Source organism: Ornithorhynchus anatinus, chromosome 7 (assembly GCF_004115215.2).
Source record: "Ornithorhynchus anatinus isolate Pmale09 chromosome 7, mOrnAna1.pri.v4, whole genome shotgun sequence".
NCBI classification, from domain to species: Eukaryota; Metazoa; Chordata; class Mammalia; order Monotremata; family Ornithorhynchidae; genus Ornithorhynchus; species Ornithorhynchus anatinus.
Window position 1 is genome coordinate 18989248 of NC_041734.1, and position 13237 is coordinate 19002484.

Sequence of the window (13237 nt, forward strand, 5' to 3'; positions counted from 1 at the left end):
ATGGAAACAGTGCCTCTCCCACAAGGGGCTCAAGGTCTTAATCCCCATTTTCCAGATGAGATGACTGGGGCCCTGAGAAGTGAAGTGACTGGCCCAAGGTCACCCAGCAGTCAAGCTGAGTTTAGAACGCAGGTCCTTCTGACTCCCAGGCCCGGGCCTTATCCACTAAGCCATCCTCCTTCTCTTCGTTTTGCTCAGTCTTTGCCAAAGAGCAGATGAGCTCTTATTTATATGAGTAAATAAATAAATTACAGATAAATTAGATTGCGTATATTTACGGACACATGTACATTCGTCTGCTTCAGCACAGTAGCTGTGGAATAATGCATCATGTATGTATATATATATACACATAAGTGTATATATATATGATTAAATACATATGCATATATTCATAAACACGTACATATATCTATACGTATGCATATATATATATGTATATATATGCACACACACACATATATAATTATATCCATACATACACATATATATGAAGCAGACAAATCAGTTGACCTTTCTGGCCTTCCAGTGGCAATCTAACCGGGAACCAGTTTACAGAATATCATTTGGCTTTGCAATCCAGCGCTGTCCAAGATCAGCGATCACGTGCAACTAAAAGTCTTTTGTCCTGTAAATCCTCCCGTTCAGCCCACTGCTCTCCCAGTCCGGAGAACCATCAATCTGCATCAGTGATATTTATTGAGCGCTTATTATGTGCAGAGCGCTGTACGAAGCGCTGGGGAGAGTGCAGTACAACAGAGTTGGCGGGCACGTTCCCCACCCACGACGAGTTTACAGTCGAAAGGGGGAGACGGACATTAGTAGGGAATAAATAAATTATGGATAAGGACGTGGTCATGTCCTTATAAGGACATGTCTTATATAAGGATATCTATATGTCTTATATATATATCTATATGGAAGCAGCGTGGCTCAGTGGAAAGAGCAGGGGCCTGGGAGTCAGAAATCATGGGTTCGAATCCCCGGTCTGCCACTTGTTAGCTGTGTGACTGTGGGCAAGTCACTTAACTTCTCTGTGCCTCAGTTACCTTATCTGTAAAATGGGGATTAAGACTGTGAGCCCCACTTGGGACAACCTGATTACCCTGTATCTACCCCAGCGCTTAGAACAGTGCTCTGCACATAGTAAGCGCTTAACAAATACCAATATTATTATTATTATTGTTATTATATGTCTATATATCTATAGATATATAGACATAGATATATATGAGACATGTAAGGATATCTATATGTCTCATATATATCTATAGATCTGTAGATATCTATATGCCTATATATATGTCTATACGTCTATATAGATCTATAGATAACTATATACATCTATCTATAGATGTCTTATATAAGGATGTCTTATAAGGGCATGGTGTCTGACGAATGCCAAGCGCCCAAGGCATAGAGAGCCAACCAATCAATCTGTGGTATTCCTTGAGCTCTCACCATGTGCAGAGCATATACTGAGCGCTCGGGAGAGTCCAGTACGACAAAGTCGACAGATGTACTTGCCCATGATGAGTTTACAACCCCGGATCCCACGCACGAGAGAGTTACTTGATACCAAAGTCACAGTAGCCTCAATCAGGGCTGCTTTCCGTGGCTTATTTTTACATTTAAAGTAATGGAAAATTGCGGGAGGAGAAAATACCGGATTTTGAAGTTCAGTTGCTCATTGCCGTCTACTTAGGCAGCCTTTAGTTGAATCAAAATGATTATTTTTAATCTGTTATTTTGGTGCCTCCTTGTGGCGACTACTCTAAAAATAATTCAAAATGCGGTGTTAAAGGACGGGCCGAAAATGGTGGGTTTTTTATGCTTTCAATGTGAAACTCCAATAAAATAGAAACGAACCTGATATTTAAATATTCCACAGACTACTTTTAACTAATTGCGGCAGTCTTTCTGTCAGTTGCTCTTCAGGATGTTACTGTTCGAACGCAGCGACCTGTTGAATATGGAAGTTATTATTGATCCAAAGTTGGCAACGTCGCCCAGGGGCCATTTGGCTGTTGACTTAATTTTAATGGAAGTTTCTAGCTAAAATAAATGTTTATCTTTAATTGCTAAATTTAATTGGCATAAAAAATAAATCCCCCAGAGCATTTAAACGTTGTTGACTCTTCCAAATTCCCAAAGTCTTTTTAGCTGAAATGTGAGAATAGCTGCATAACCGACATTCACACCCAGAATGTCACTTGTTTTGTTGTGGCCTGGGAGCGTGCCTAACCATTTTGTTCTATTTTATAAGAGAAGCAGCGTGGCTCAGTGGAAAGAGCCCGGGCTTGGGTGTCAGAGGTCGGGGTTCGAATCCTGGCTCTACCATTTGTCTGCTGTGTGCCTGTGGGCAAGTCACAACTTCTCTGTGCCTCAGTTGCCTCATCTGTAAAATGGAGATTAAGACTGAGCCCCACTTGGGACAACCTGATTACCCTGTATCTACCCCAGCGCTTAGAACAGTGCTGTGCACATAGCACTTAACAAATACCACCGTTATTATTCTGTTGTACGCTTCCAAGTGCTTAGTACAGTGTTCTGCACACCGTAAGCACTCAATAAATGCAAATTGTTTGATCAATTTGAAAAAAAAAGACGACTGACTATAAGGTTTCATTCTCCCCCCACCCCAGGTGAATATGGAAAAAAAATGCTGGCAATTTGGATTCAGTTCAAATTTATTTTACTCAAAAAACAGCACTTGTCTTCATAGCACCCTGGGCTGTAAGAGTATGAGCTCATTTCATGATCCAGTAACTCTAGGCTTACAGTCATGTTTTGGGCAGTCGACCCTGTCGTATTCTCCCAAGCGCTTAGTAAGGTGCTTTGCACAAAGTAAGCGCCCAGAAGGTACCATCGATCTGCAGCGTGCTCGGCGTTGGAGCCAGTTCGGAACCACAAGCTGTCAACAGTTTCCAGGGATGTTTTTGTTGTTGTAGATTCCAGTTTTGCCCTTTTGGACTAAGGGATACCTCTTTGGTCTGCACCTGTGGATAAAAGCTTTTAAAGCTATAAACCTTTCCCTCCTCCCTCCTCGCACAGACACACACTTCCCTCTTTTGAAGAGGGAAGGGAGGAAAGTTGAGAAACACTTCGGGGAAAAAGCAGTGAGCCAGGTCGCTAGGATTGAGGAAGGACAGGAACAAATGGGCAGAGGAATCACGGCTTCTCATCATCGTGGCAGAATGGATGGAGAGAGGCGAGCCAAAATACAGGCCATCCTCAACCTAAGAGGTTTTGAGTGTAGGATGAAGCTCCTCTAGGATTTCCATTTCCCATCCATTTCAGCTTTCAGATCGATCCATCGGTGGTATTTAATGAGCGCTTGGGAGAATTGGTAGAAAAGTTCTACCAACGTGGAAGAGTCGGTAGAGAAGTTGGTAGATAGTTGGTAGACGTGTTATCTGCCCACTATGAGCCTGTAGTCTAGAGGGGGGATATATAATAATGATGATGGCATATAAGCACCTATATTACCTGCTGGGATGGAGATAAGCAAATCGGGTTGGGCACAGTCCCTGTCCCACATGGGACTCACAGTCTCAATCCCCATTTTACAGATGAGGTAACTGAGACACAGAGAAGTGAAGTGACTTGCCCGCCATCACTCAGCAGACAAGTGGCAGAGCTGGGATTAGAACCCACGACCTTCTGACTTCCAGGCCCTGCTCTGTTTCAACACTAGCCATCCCTCCACCCCTAAAGGTGTCAGCTTCGGGGAGTGGATGGCGGTGGAGATGTAGGAGAGTCGTGTGGAAGAGGGGGAATACTTTTAAAAGCCCGATTTTAAATTTTCAAAGGGAGAAGGAGAGACAAGAAAAGTGGAGCAGGAGAAAGAGGGTTTGTTTACCTGAAAATCCTAGACAGACACCTATCTTATTTCCAGGGAATTTCATCCGGTACCCTATTGCAAAACTGCTTTGATGCAACATACGTATGTTCAGGTAGCTCTATCGCTTATCTGTAACTGAGTACCCAATAGTGGAGAGTTTGGATTAAAAAAATAGAATAGCCAACTGTGGATGGAGACATATCCTCTAATTTCCAGCCCTCGTTTTGAAAAAATTTGTTTGGATTTTTAAGAGGTGGGTCTTGGGAACTAATTGTGTCCCAAGTCCTGGGACTGCCTGAATTAAGGTCAGGGCAAGAGCAGAGATGAGTGTGATTGTGGGAGGGATGGAACAGCCTGTGTGGAGGAAGAAAACGTTCCGGAAATGGGGACAGAAAGGATTTAGAAGCACAGCCCGTCCCTTCTCCCCACCTTCCAAACCCTCCTAAAATCACATCTCCTCCAAGAGGCCTTCCCTGACTAAGCCTTCAGTTCATTCAGTCGTATTTATTGAGTGCCTACTATGTGTAGAGCACTGTACTAAGTGCCTGGGAGAGTACAGTACAACAGTACAAGGACACATTCCTTGTCCACAACGGGCTGACAGTCTACAGTGAGGGCGATGGACATGAATGCAAATAAATAAATTTACAGTAATGAACGTAAGTGCCTTGGGGCTGGGAGGGGGAAAGAGCAGAGGCAACAAGTCAGGGCAAGGGAGGGGGAGATGAGGAAAAGCAGGGCTTAGTGTGGGAAGGCCTCTTGGAGGAGACGTGCCTTCAGAAAGGGTTTGAGGTCACCGAGGGGGTCGGGTAACTAGTGACTTGACCAAGGTCACACAGCAGACAAGTGGCAGAGGCGGGTTTAGACCCCCTGACCGTCTGACCTCCAGCCCCCTGCTCTGTCCACTACGCCATGCTAAAGGGCTTTGGGCGGGGAGGGGGAAAGGAGAAGGAGCTAGGTCTCCCGGGTGACCTTTGAGCCCTGAGAAGCGGATGGGGGCAAAGCAGCCCATCAAGCCCCTGCCGTCCACCCCCTAGAATGGAGCCAGGTGTTACAGAACCTCTTCCCTCCCCCTCTCCACCCCCCACGTCATGTCAGTATTTTTCTTTCTGTCTCTTTTTGAACTCTCAAGGTTAGTTGGTTATTTTGCTCACCATTTCATTAGGAAGCTTGCCAGAGGCAGCTGTCTCTGCGTCGGCAGGGGTCTCTTTCCAATCCATGGGGGGCATTCGGCCCAAATTGTGGGGCCCGCTCCCCTTAAAACGCTGACAGGAAAAACGATTAGATTTTTTTTTCTCCTCTTACCTCACCCATGCCTCCCAAGAGAATATAAAGTAGTGGCAAAATATCCACTCTGGCCATCATTTTCTTAATCTTTTCTATGAATGTGCTTTTCTGGCCAAGAGTCCAGTATTGATGGAGGATTTTTTGTGAAATAAAGTGAGGGAGGCGTTAACGTGTCATAATGATGATAATTGTGGCATTTGTTGAACCCCTGCTAAGTGCCAAGCACTGTTCTAAGAGCTGGGGTAGATACGAGATAGACTGGATTTAATTTACTTAAATTGATGTCTGTTTATATTGATGTCTGCATATTTGTATTGTTTGACTCCCCCCTCTAAACTGTGAGCTCGTCGTGGGCAGGGATTATCACTCTTTACTGCTGTACTGTATTTTCCCAAGCGCTCAGTACAGTGCTCTGCACAGAGTAAGTGCTTAATAAATATGATTGAATGAAGGAATGAATGACCCGGCTCCTGTCCCACATGGGGCTCACAGTCTCACTCCCCTGAAGGTCTTTTTTTTTCCCCTCAGTCAGTTTCCCCTTCATTTTAGATTTTTTAACAAAATGGTATTTGTTAAATACAGTCTAGGTGCCAGGCACTGTCATTCATTCATTCATTCAATTGTATTTATTGAGCACTTACTGTGCATAACGTACAGTCCTAAGAGCCGGGGTAAGATACCAGCTAATCAGTTTGGACACACTCTGTATCCACCCGGGGCTCTCAGTCTTTATCCCCATTTTACAGTTGAGGTAACTGATGTTCAGTGACGTGAAGTGACTTGCCCAAGGTCACCCAGGAAAAGAGTGGCAGAGCCCAGATTAGAACCCAGGTCCTTCTGACTCCCAAGCCCGTGCTCTGTACATGAGGCCACACTGCTAGTCGTGGCGGTCTTCTATCAAGACTATCCTGCGGGGTGTGTGTTAGCCATTCCGTTACTTAAGGTCGAGGGAAATAGCCCGTCACTTGCAATTACTACGGAAACGAGTTAGACACATTAGGAGAAAAGTGAAAAATGCATTTGCGCTACACCTCGTGCCTCACTTACTGGGGGCAAACCGTCGTGCCGCCTGCATCTATTAATCAGTGATACTTATTGCACGCTTGTGTGCAGAGCACTGTACTAAACATTTTTTAATGATCTGTGAAGTGTTTTTTACATGTCAAGCAATGCTTATTCAGTTGTATTTATTAAGGAGTTATTGTGTGCAGAACACAGTACTTAAGTGCTTGGGAAAGTAGAGGATAAGAATTAAACAATAAACAGTGACATTCCCTGCCCACCGCAGGTTCACAGTCTAGAGATGGGGAGGTAGACGTCAATACAGATAAATTTACAGATATGGATAGAAGTACTCTAGGGATGGTAGAGGGGAAGAGCAAAGTGCTGGGGTAGATTCAAGGTAATCGGGTTGGACGCAGTCCCCGTCCCACTTGGAGCTTACAGTCTTTATCCCTGTTTTCCAGATGAGATAACTGAAGCACAGAGAAGCGAAGTGATTTGCCCAAGTTCACACATTAGACAAGCGGAGGAGCTGGAATTAGAACCCAGGTCATCCGACATCCAGGCCCGAACTCTATCCGCTCGGCCACACTGTTTCTCTTGGGAGAGTACAATGTGACCAAATTGGTAGACGTTTCCCGTCGTTACAGTCTAGAAGGGGAGACGGATGTTAATATAAATAATTTATGGATCCGTTAAGTTGTACGTATATGTAGTATATGCAAATGTAAGTCCAAAGATTTGTCTTTGGACGTCATTTAATTCCTCTGTGCCTCAGTTCCCTCATCTGCACAGTGAGGATGCCATCCCTAGTCTCCCTCCTACGTAGACCGTGAGCTCCACGCGGGACCTGATGATCTTGTAAACCCCCCAGAGCTCAGTACAGTGCCTGGCGTGTGGTAGGTGCCCAGCCGCCGGCCCCTTCGCTGTTGTTATTATTGATAGTATCGTATTGTGTGCACAGCACCGTACTAAGTGCTTGGGAGAGTACAATATAACATCAAACACATTCCCTGCCCACAGTGAGCTCACAGTCTAGGGGGGAGACAGACATTAATATAAATAAATAGATAGATAAATGACAGATCTATACATATGCGCTGTGGGGAAGGGAGAGAGGATGGATGAAGGAGCAAGTATGAACGGTGCAGAAGGGAGTGGGAGAAGAGGAGAGGAGGGCTCAGCGAGAAGCAGCATGGCTTAGTGGCACAGCCGGGACTTGGGAGTCAGAGGGCGTGGGTTCAAATCCCGGCTCTTCCAAGGGTCCGCTGCGTGACCGTGGGCAGGCCACTTAACCTCTCTGCGCTTCAGTCGCCTCATCTGTCAAATGGGGATTAAGCCCGGGAGCCCCACCTGGGACAACCCGACGACCTCGTATCTCCCCCGGCGCTCAGAACGGCGCTTGGCACAGAGTAAGCGCTCAACAGATACCTCGTTATCGTGACTCTTCATGGACAGCGGTTCTCACGTGGCTCCGTGTTTCCCCGGCCCGTGTCCTTTCAGCCCCCCAGCCAGAACATGGCCCTGGGTTCCGGCGGGGTGAGCCAGGCGGGCCCGGCGACGGCGGCCCGCCCCCACAGCCTGCCCGCGGACGGAATGGGAGCCGGCGCCCTCCCCGCCCCGCACATGCAGGCGCAGATGAACGGCCAGATGCCCGGTAAGTCTCCTCCCTCCAAGACATTCGCGCCGGGGTCGCTTGGCAACCGCAACGTCAACCTTGGGGGTGGAGGGGGGGCTCCAGGGATGCCAGGCTGTGGACGACAAAACTGCTATGACACTGGCAGCTACCAAGTGGTGTAACTTGTACTTACTGTTTATCGGTCTGCCCTTGGGCTTCGGTAGCGCCGAAACACACGTACACACTCTCTCTTGCTCTCTCTTCCCCACCTCCTCCCACCCCCTCGCCCCCGTCCTGCCTCAGACCTAGAACGCTCTCCATCCTCATCTCCGACGGGTAATTGCTCTCCCCCACCTCAGAGCCTCATTGAAGGCCCATCTCCTCCGAGAGACCTTTCCTGACTAGGCCCCCCCCTTTCCTCTTCTCCCACTCTCCCTTTTGCGTTGCCCTTACTTGCTCTTTTCATTCGTCCTCCCTCTCGGGCCTATAGCGTATACGTATGCATCTGTAATTTATTTATTTATTTTGATGTCTTTGTCCCCCTCTGGACGGTGAGCTCGTTGCGAGCAGAGATCGAGTCCATTTGTTGTTGCGCTGTACTCTCCCAAGCGCTTAGTACAGTGCTTTGCGCACAGTAAATGGCTGATAAATACAACCGAATGAATGAATGAGAAGGAAGAGTTTGCAGTCTAGAGTCTTTATTAAAAAAATGTAAGTTTTGGTATTAAGCGCTTTCTGTTTTTCAAGCTCTGTTCCTAACGCTGGGGTAGATTCAGGTTCTTCAAGTGGGACGTAATCCCTGTCCCCCGTGGGGCTCACAGTCTAAGTAGGAGGGAGGACGGGGATTGAATCCTTATTTTGCTGAGCGGAAACTGAGGCCCAGGGAAATGAAGGGACGGGACAGACGTCACGGAGCCAACAAGTGGCAGAACTGGGATTAGAAGCCAAGGTCTCTGGCTTCCAGGCCTGTGTTTTTATCCACTTAGGCCCTGCGGCCTCCCAGTGGGATAAAGCAGGGATTGGGGATCTGGTCAGGTGGGCAGTGAGCTTTTATAAAAGCGGCCCTTTGTCCCCAGGAAGGCTGGGTCTCGGAAGACACTCGGTTCTCTTATAGTGCAGGCGTTGTGTTCGTGACACACGTCGATCTCTCGGACGGACGCACGCACGCTCTCGTTATATCCCGGCTGCTCTCGTTATATCCCGGCTAGACTACTGTGTCAGCCTTCTCTCTGACCTCCCTTCCTCCTCTCTCGCCCCGCTCCGGTCTATTCTTCACTCCGCTGCCCGGCTCATTTTCCTGCAGAAACGATCTGGGCATGTCACTCCCCTTCTTAAACAACTCCAGTGGTTGCCTATCGACCTCCGCTCCAAACAAAAACTCCTCACTCTAGGCTTCAAGGCTCTCCATCACCTTGCCCCTTCCTACCTCTCCTCCCTTCTCTCTTTCTACCGCCCACCCCGCACGCTCCGCTCCTCTGCCGCCCACCTCCTCGCCGTCCCTCGGTCTCGCCTATCCCGCCGTCGACCCCTGGGTCACGTCCTCCCGCGGTCCTGGAACGCCCTCCCTCCTCACCTCCGCCAAACTGATTCTCTTTCCCTCTTCAAAACCTTACTTAAAAATCACCTCCTCCTAGAGGCGTTCCCAGACTGAGCTCCTCTTCCCCCTCTACTCCCTCGGCCATCCCCCCTTTACCTCTCCGCAGCTAAAGCCTCATTTTCCCCTTTTCCCTCTGCTCCTCCACCTCTCCCTTCCCATCCCCACAGCACTGTACTCGTCCGCTCAACTGTATATATTTTCGTTACCCTATTTATTTTGTTAATGAATTGTACATCGCCTTGATTCTATTTAGTTGCCATTGTTTTTACGAGATGTTCTTCCCCTTGACGCTGTTTAGTGCCATTGTTCTTGTCTGTCCGTCTCCCCCGATTAGACTGTAAGCCCGTCAAACGGCAGGGACTGTCTCTATCTGTTGCCGACTTGTTCATCCCAAGCGCTTAGTCCAGTGCTCTGCACATAGTAAGCGCTCAATAAATACTATTGAATGAATGAATGAACGCTCCGACAGACACTTCCCGGTGCCCTAACGCCCTCGAGTCCAAAACGCGCCCCGAAAGCAGGCACTCTGCAAGAGCCAAGCGAGTGTGACGATCTGTCGCCTGGGAAGAGTCAGTTGTCGGTTTATCGGGTCAGCCGTTTCCCCTTGAGTGTCTTAAGGGCCTCGAGGAAAAGAACGGTGACCCCACGTCGTCTCTTCTCTCATTAGACAGATCCATCCAAAGGCACTGTGGCTCTGTGCGATGACCACCACGCTTTTTTTTTGGCGGGGGGATTCTGCAACCTGAGATCTTAAACCGTCCCGTTGCTCTTTTATTTTTCTTCCGAGGGCCGAACCACATGCCTATGCAGGGACCCGGACCGAATCAGCTGAATCTGACCAACAGTTCCATGAACATGCCTCCCGGGAGCCACGGGTCCATGGGGGGTTATAACCACTCGGTGCCATCCTCTCAGAGCATGCCAGTGCAGAACCAGATGACCATGAGCCAGGGGCAGCCGATGGGCAACTACGGGCCAAGACCAAACATGAACATGCAGCCGAACCAAGGTAAATGCTCCCCCTTCCTTCCCCCTTCCCCCGGTTCTCTATCCTCTTGGGTGGAACCAGAGCGGAATCTCCGTCGATGCCTTTCCGTCCTTAGGAATGATGATGGTATTTGTTAAGCGCTTCCGAAAAGAGAACGGGCTTTGGAGTCAGAGGTCATGGGTTCAAATCCCGGCTCCGCCACTTGTCAACTGTGTGACTGTGGGCAAGTCACTTAACTTCTCTGTGCCCCAGTGACCTCAGCTGTAAAATGGGGATTAAGACTGCGAGCCTCACGTGGGACAACCTGATGACCCTATATCTACCCCAGCGCTTAGAACAGTGCTCTGCACATAGTAAGCGCTTAACAAATACCAACATTATTATTATTATGTGCCAGGCGCTGTACTAAATGCTGGGTGGATGCAAGCGAATGGAGTTGGACACGGTCCCTGTCCCACGTGGGGCTCACAGTCTCAAACCCCATTTGGCGGATGAGGGAACTGAGACCCAGAGAAGTGACTTGCCCAAGATGGCACAACAGACAAGTGGCAGAACCGGGATTAGAACCCATGACTTCCTGACTCCCGGGCCTGTACTCTATCCATTAGTCCATGGTGCTTAATTCCTATGTAACAGTAGTAATAATAATAATTATGGTACTTGTTAAATGCTGAAAATGTCATATTCTAGACTCCTTTCTAGCCTCCTCTTACCCTCTTCCAGATTTGATATCTACTATCTCTTTTTTGAAAAAGGTTTACAAACAAGATGCATGTAGAGAACTTTTTCTCTCCGGTCTGTACCCAACTATTCAGAAACTATCTCCATTGGAAGGACTCTGTGCCAAGCACTGTTTAAAGCTCTGAGATAGATACAAGTTGATCAGGGTGGACACAGTCCCTGTCCCACATGGGGCTCACACTCTTAAGATCGTAAGATCCTGTGGGCAGGGATCGTGACTATCAGTTCTGTTGTACTGTATTTACTGTTTGCTGTAGCCTCTCGGCCCTTATTCATTCAGTCGTATTTATTGAGCACTTACTATGTGCAGAGCACTGTACTAAGTGCTTGGGAGAGTACAGATCCATAATTTATTTTATTGTCTTTCTTCCCTTCTAGACTGTCAGCCCGACCTAGATAGGGAACATGTCTACTAACTAGTCCAAGCACAAGTACGGTGCTCTGCACACAGTGCTCAATGAATACAGTTGCTTGATTGATTTTTCCCAATCGCTTAATGTGAGACACAGCGTGGCAAGAGCTTGGGCTTGCGAGTCAGAGGTCGTGGGTTCGAATCCCAGCTTCGCCACTCGTCTGCTGTGTGTGACCTTGGGCAAGTCAGTTCACTTCTCTGTGCCTCAGTGACCTCATCTGTAAAATGGAGATGAAGACCGTGAGCCCCACGTGGGACAACCTGATTACCGTGTACCTACCCCAGTACTTAGAACAATGCTTGGCATATAGTAAGTGCTTGACAAATGCATCATCATCATTATTATTATTATGTGCAGCGCACAGTGAGCGCTCAATAAATACCACTGATTGATTGATGTATAGGATTGAAATCCACATCTGCAGCCACAGAAAATAAAGATGAAATAGTCTTGTTGTAAGCTAAGTTCTATAGTACTTTTTTTGTGGATTTGCAATTTGGGTTTTGTTTTATTGCTTTTTTAATTTCAGGATGGGCGGTTTGTTGCATATTTTGAGTTTTTGGGTTTTTTTTAATTCCAGCTAGTATATAGATTAAGAAAATGGGTTCGTCGAGAATTGGCAAATTAGGAAATTAACAGGAGTTGATATTGACTGAGGTTGTAGCTATTTTGGCCGAACAAATGTGTCTGTTAATTCTGTTGTATTGTACTGTCCCAAGCACTCAGTCCAGTGCTTTGCACATAGTAAGCCTTCAATACGTACCATTGATTGATTGATCACACCTTTTTTTTTTTTTTTAACTAGGAAGGATTTTGTCTGTTCTTCTGAGCATTTAGGGGGCTATCTCTGAGAAATAAGTGATTCCAGAAACACTTGCTATTTTATAGAGAAGCAGCATGGCATAGAGGGGTAGAGCATGGGCCTTGAAGTCAGAAAGTCACGGGTTCCAATTCCAGCTCCACTACTTGTCTATTCTGTGACCTTGGGCAAGTCATTTCACTTCTCTAGGCCTCGGTTACCTCATCAGTGAAACGGGGGTTGCGACTGTCCAACCCGATTTGCTTCTATCCACCCCAACGCTAAGTACAGTGCCTGGCACATAGCAAGCACTTAACTAAAACTGCAATTATTACTATTATTATTATTTATCTAGAATATACAATAATAATAAGTTCTTGCTCTTTTCAAAGTGATAGGGTTGGTGAGCTGAGGGAGGGAAACAAACTATCAACTTCGGGGGATGAAGAGAGGAGCCGGTTTCTGTTTTAAGACTGAGAAGGACATTTATAACCAGCAAGTGGCGCTCTGTGTATTTCTGGCTTCAGTTATTTGGCATCTTGACAATTTGTAGATGCATTTATTAAGGAGAAAAAACGAGAATGGGAATTCAGTGCAGTTAACCCTTTGTGCCTTTGAAATGTCCTCATTTTTGCTTTTAAGAAAAAAATGCCATTGAACTGCAGTCAGGGCAAAGGAACTGAAGCCGTTCTGTGTCTTCTTCCCAGTGAAGGTAAAGAAGTTTGATTCATTAGATTCTTCAGACTAATACATGACAAGTTGCAGTTAAAAATGAACTGTGGACAGGTCAAAACTGGAAATCCTACAGATTTTCACATTTGCCTAGTCCCCGTGGGCGCAAGGAGGCCCTGGAGCCCGTGGAATAGCGGATCCATTTTGGCCCGTGATTTTTAGCAGAGGAGGAGGAGGCCGGCGGCAGCGGCTCAGCGGACGAGGCAGCCCAGTCGT

At 47.1% G+C, this 13237-nt stretch overlaps 1 protein-coding gene across 3 annotated transcripts in view; it reads left to right on the forward strand.

Moving 5' to 3' along the window:
* Positions 1 to 13237, forward strand: part of SS18 (SS18 subunit of BAF chromatin remodeling complex) — a 59385-nt gene that overhangs the window by 15838 nt on the left and 30310 nt on the right. For all 3 annotated transcript variants that reach the window (XM_029068768.2, XM_029068770.2, XM_029068769.2), the window contains exons 4-5: positions 7637 to 7790; positions 10136 to 10357. In XM_029068768.2, coding sequence (XP_028924601.1) covers positions 7637 to 7790; positions 10136 to 10357 — 376 coding nt within the window. The remainder of the gene's footprint in view (positions 1 to 7636; positions 7791 to 10135; positions 10358 to 13237) is intronic.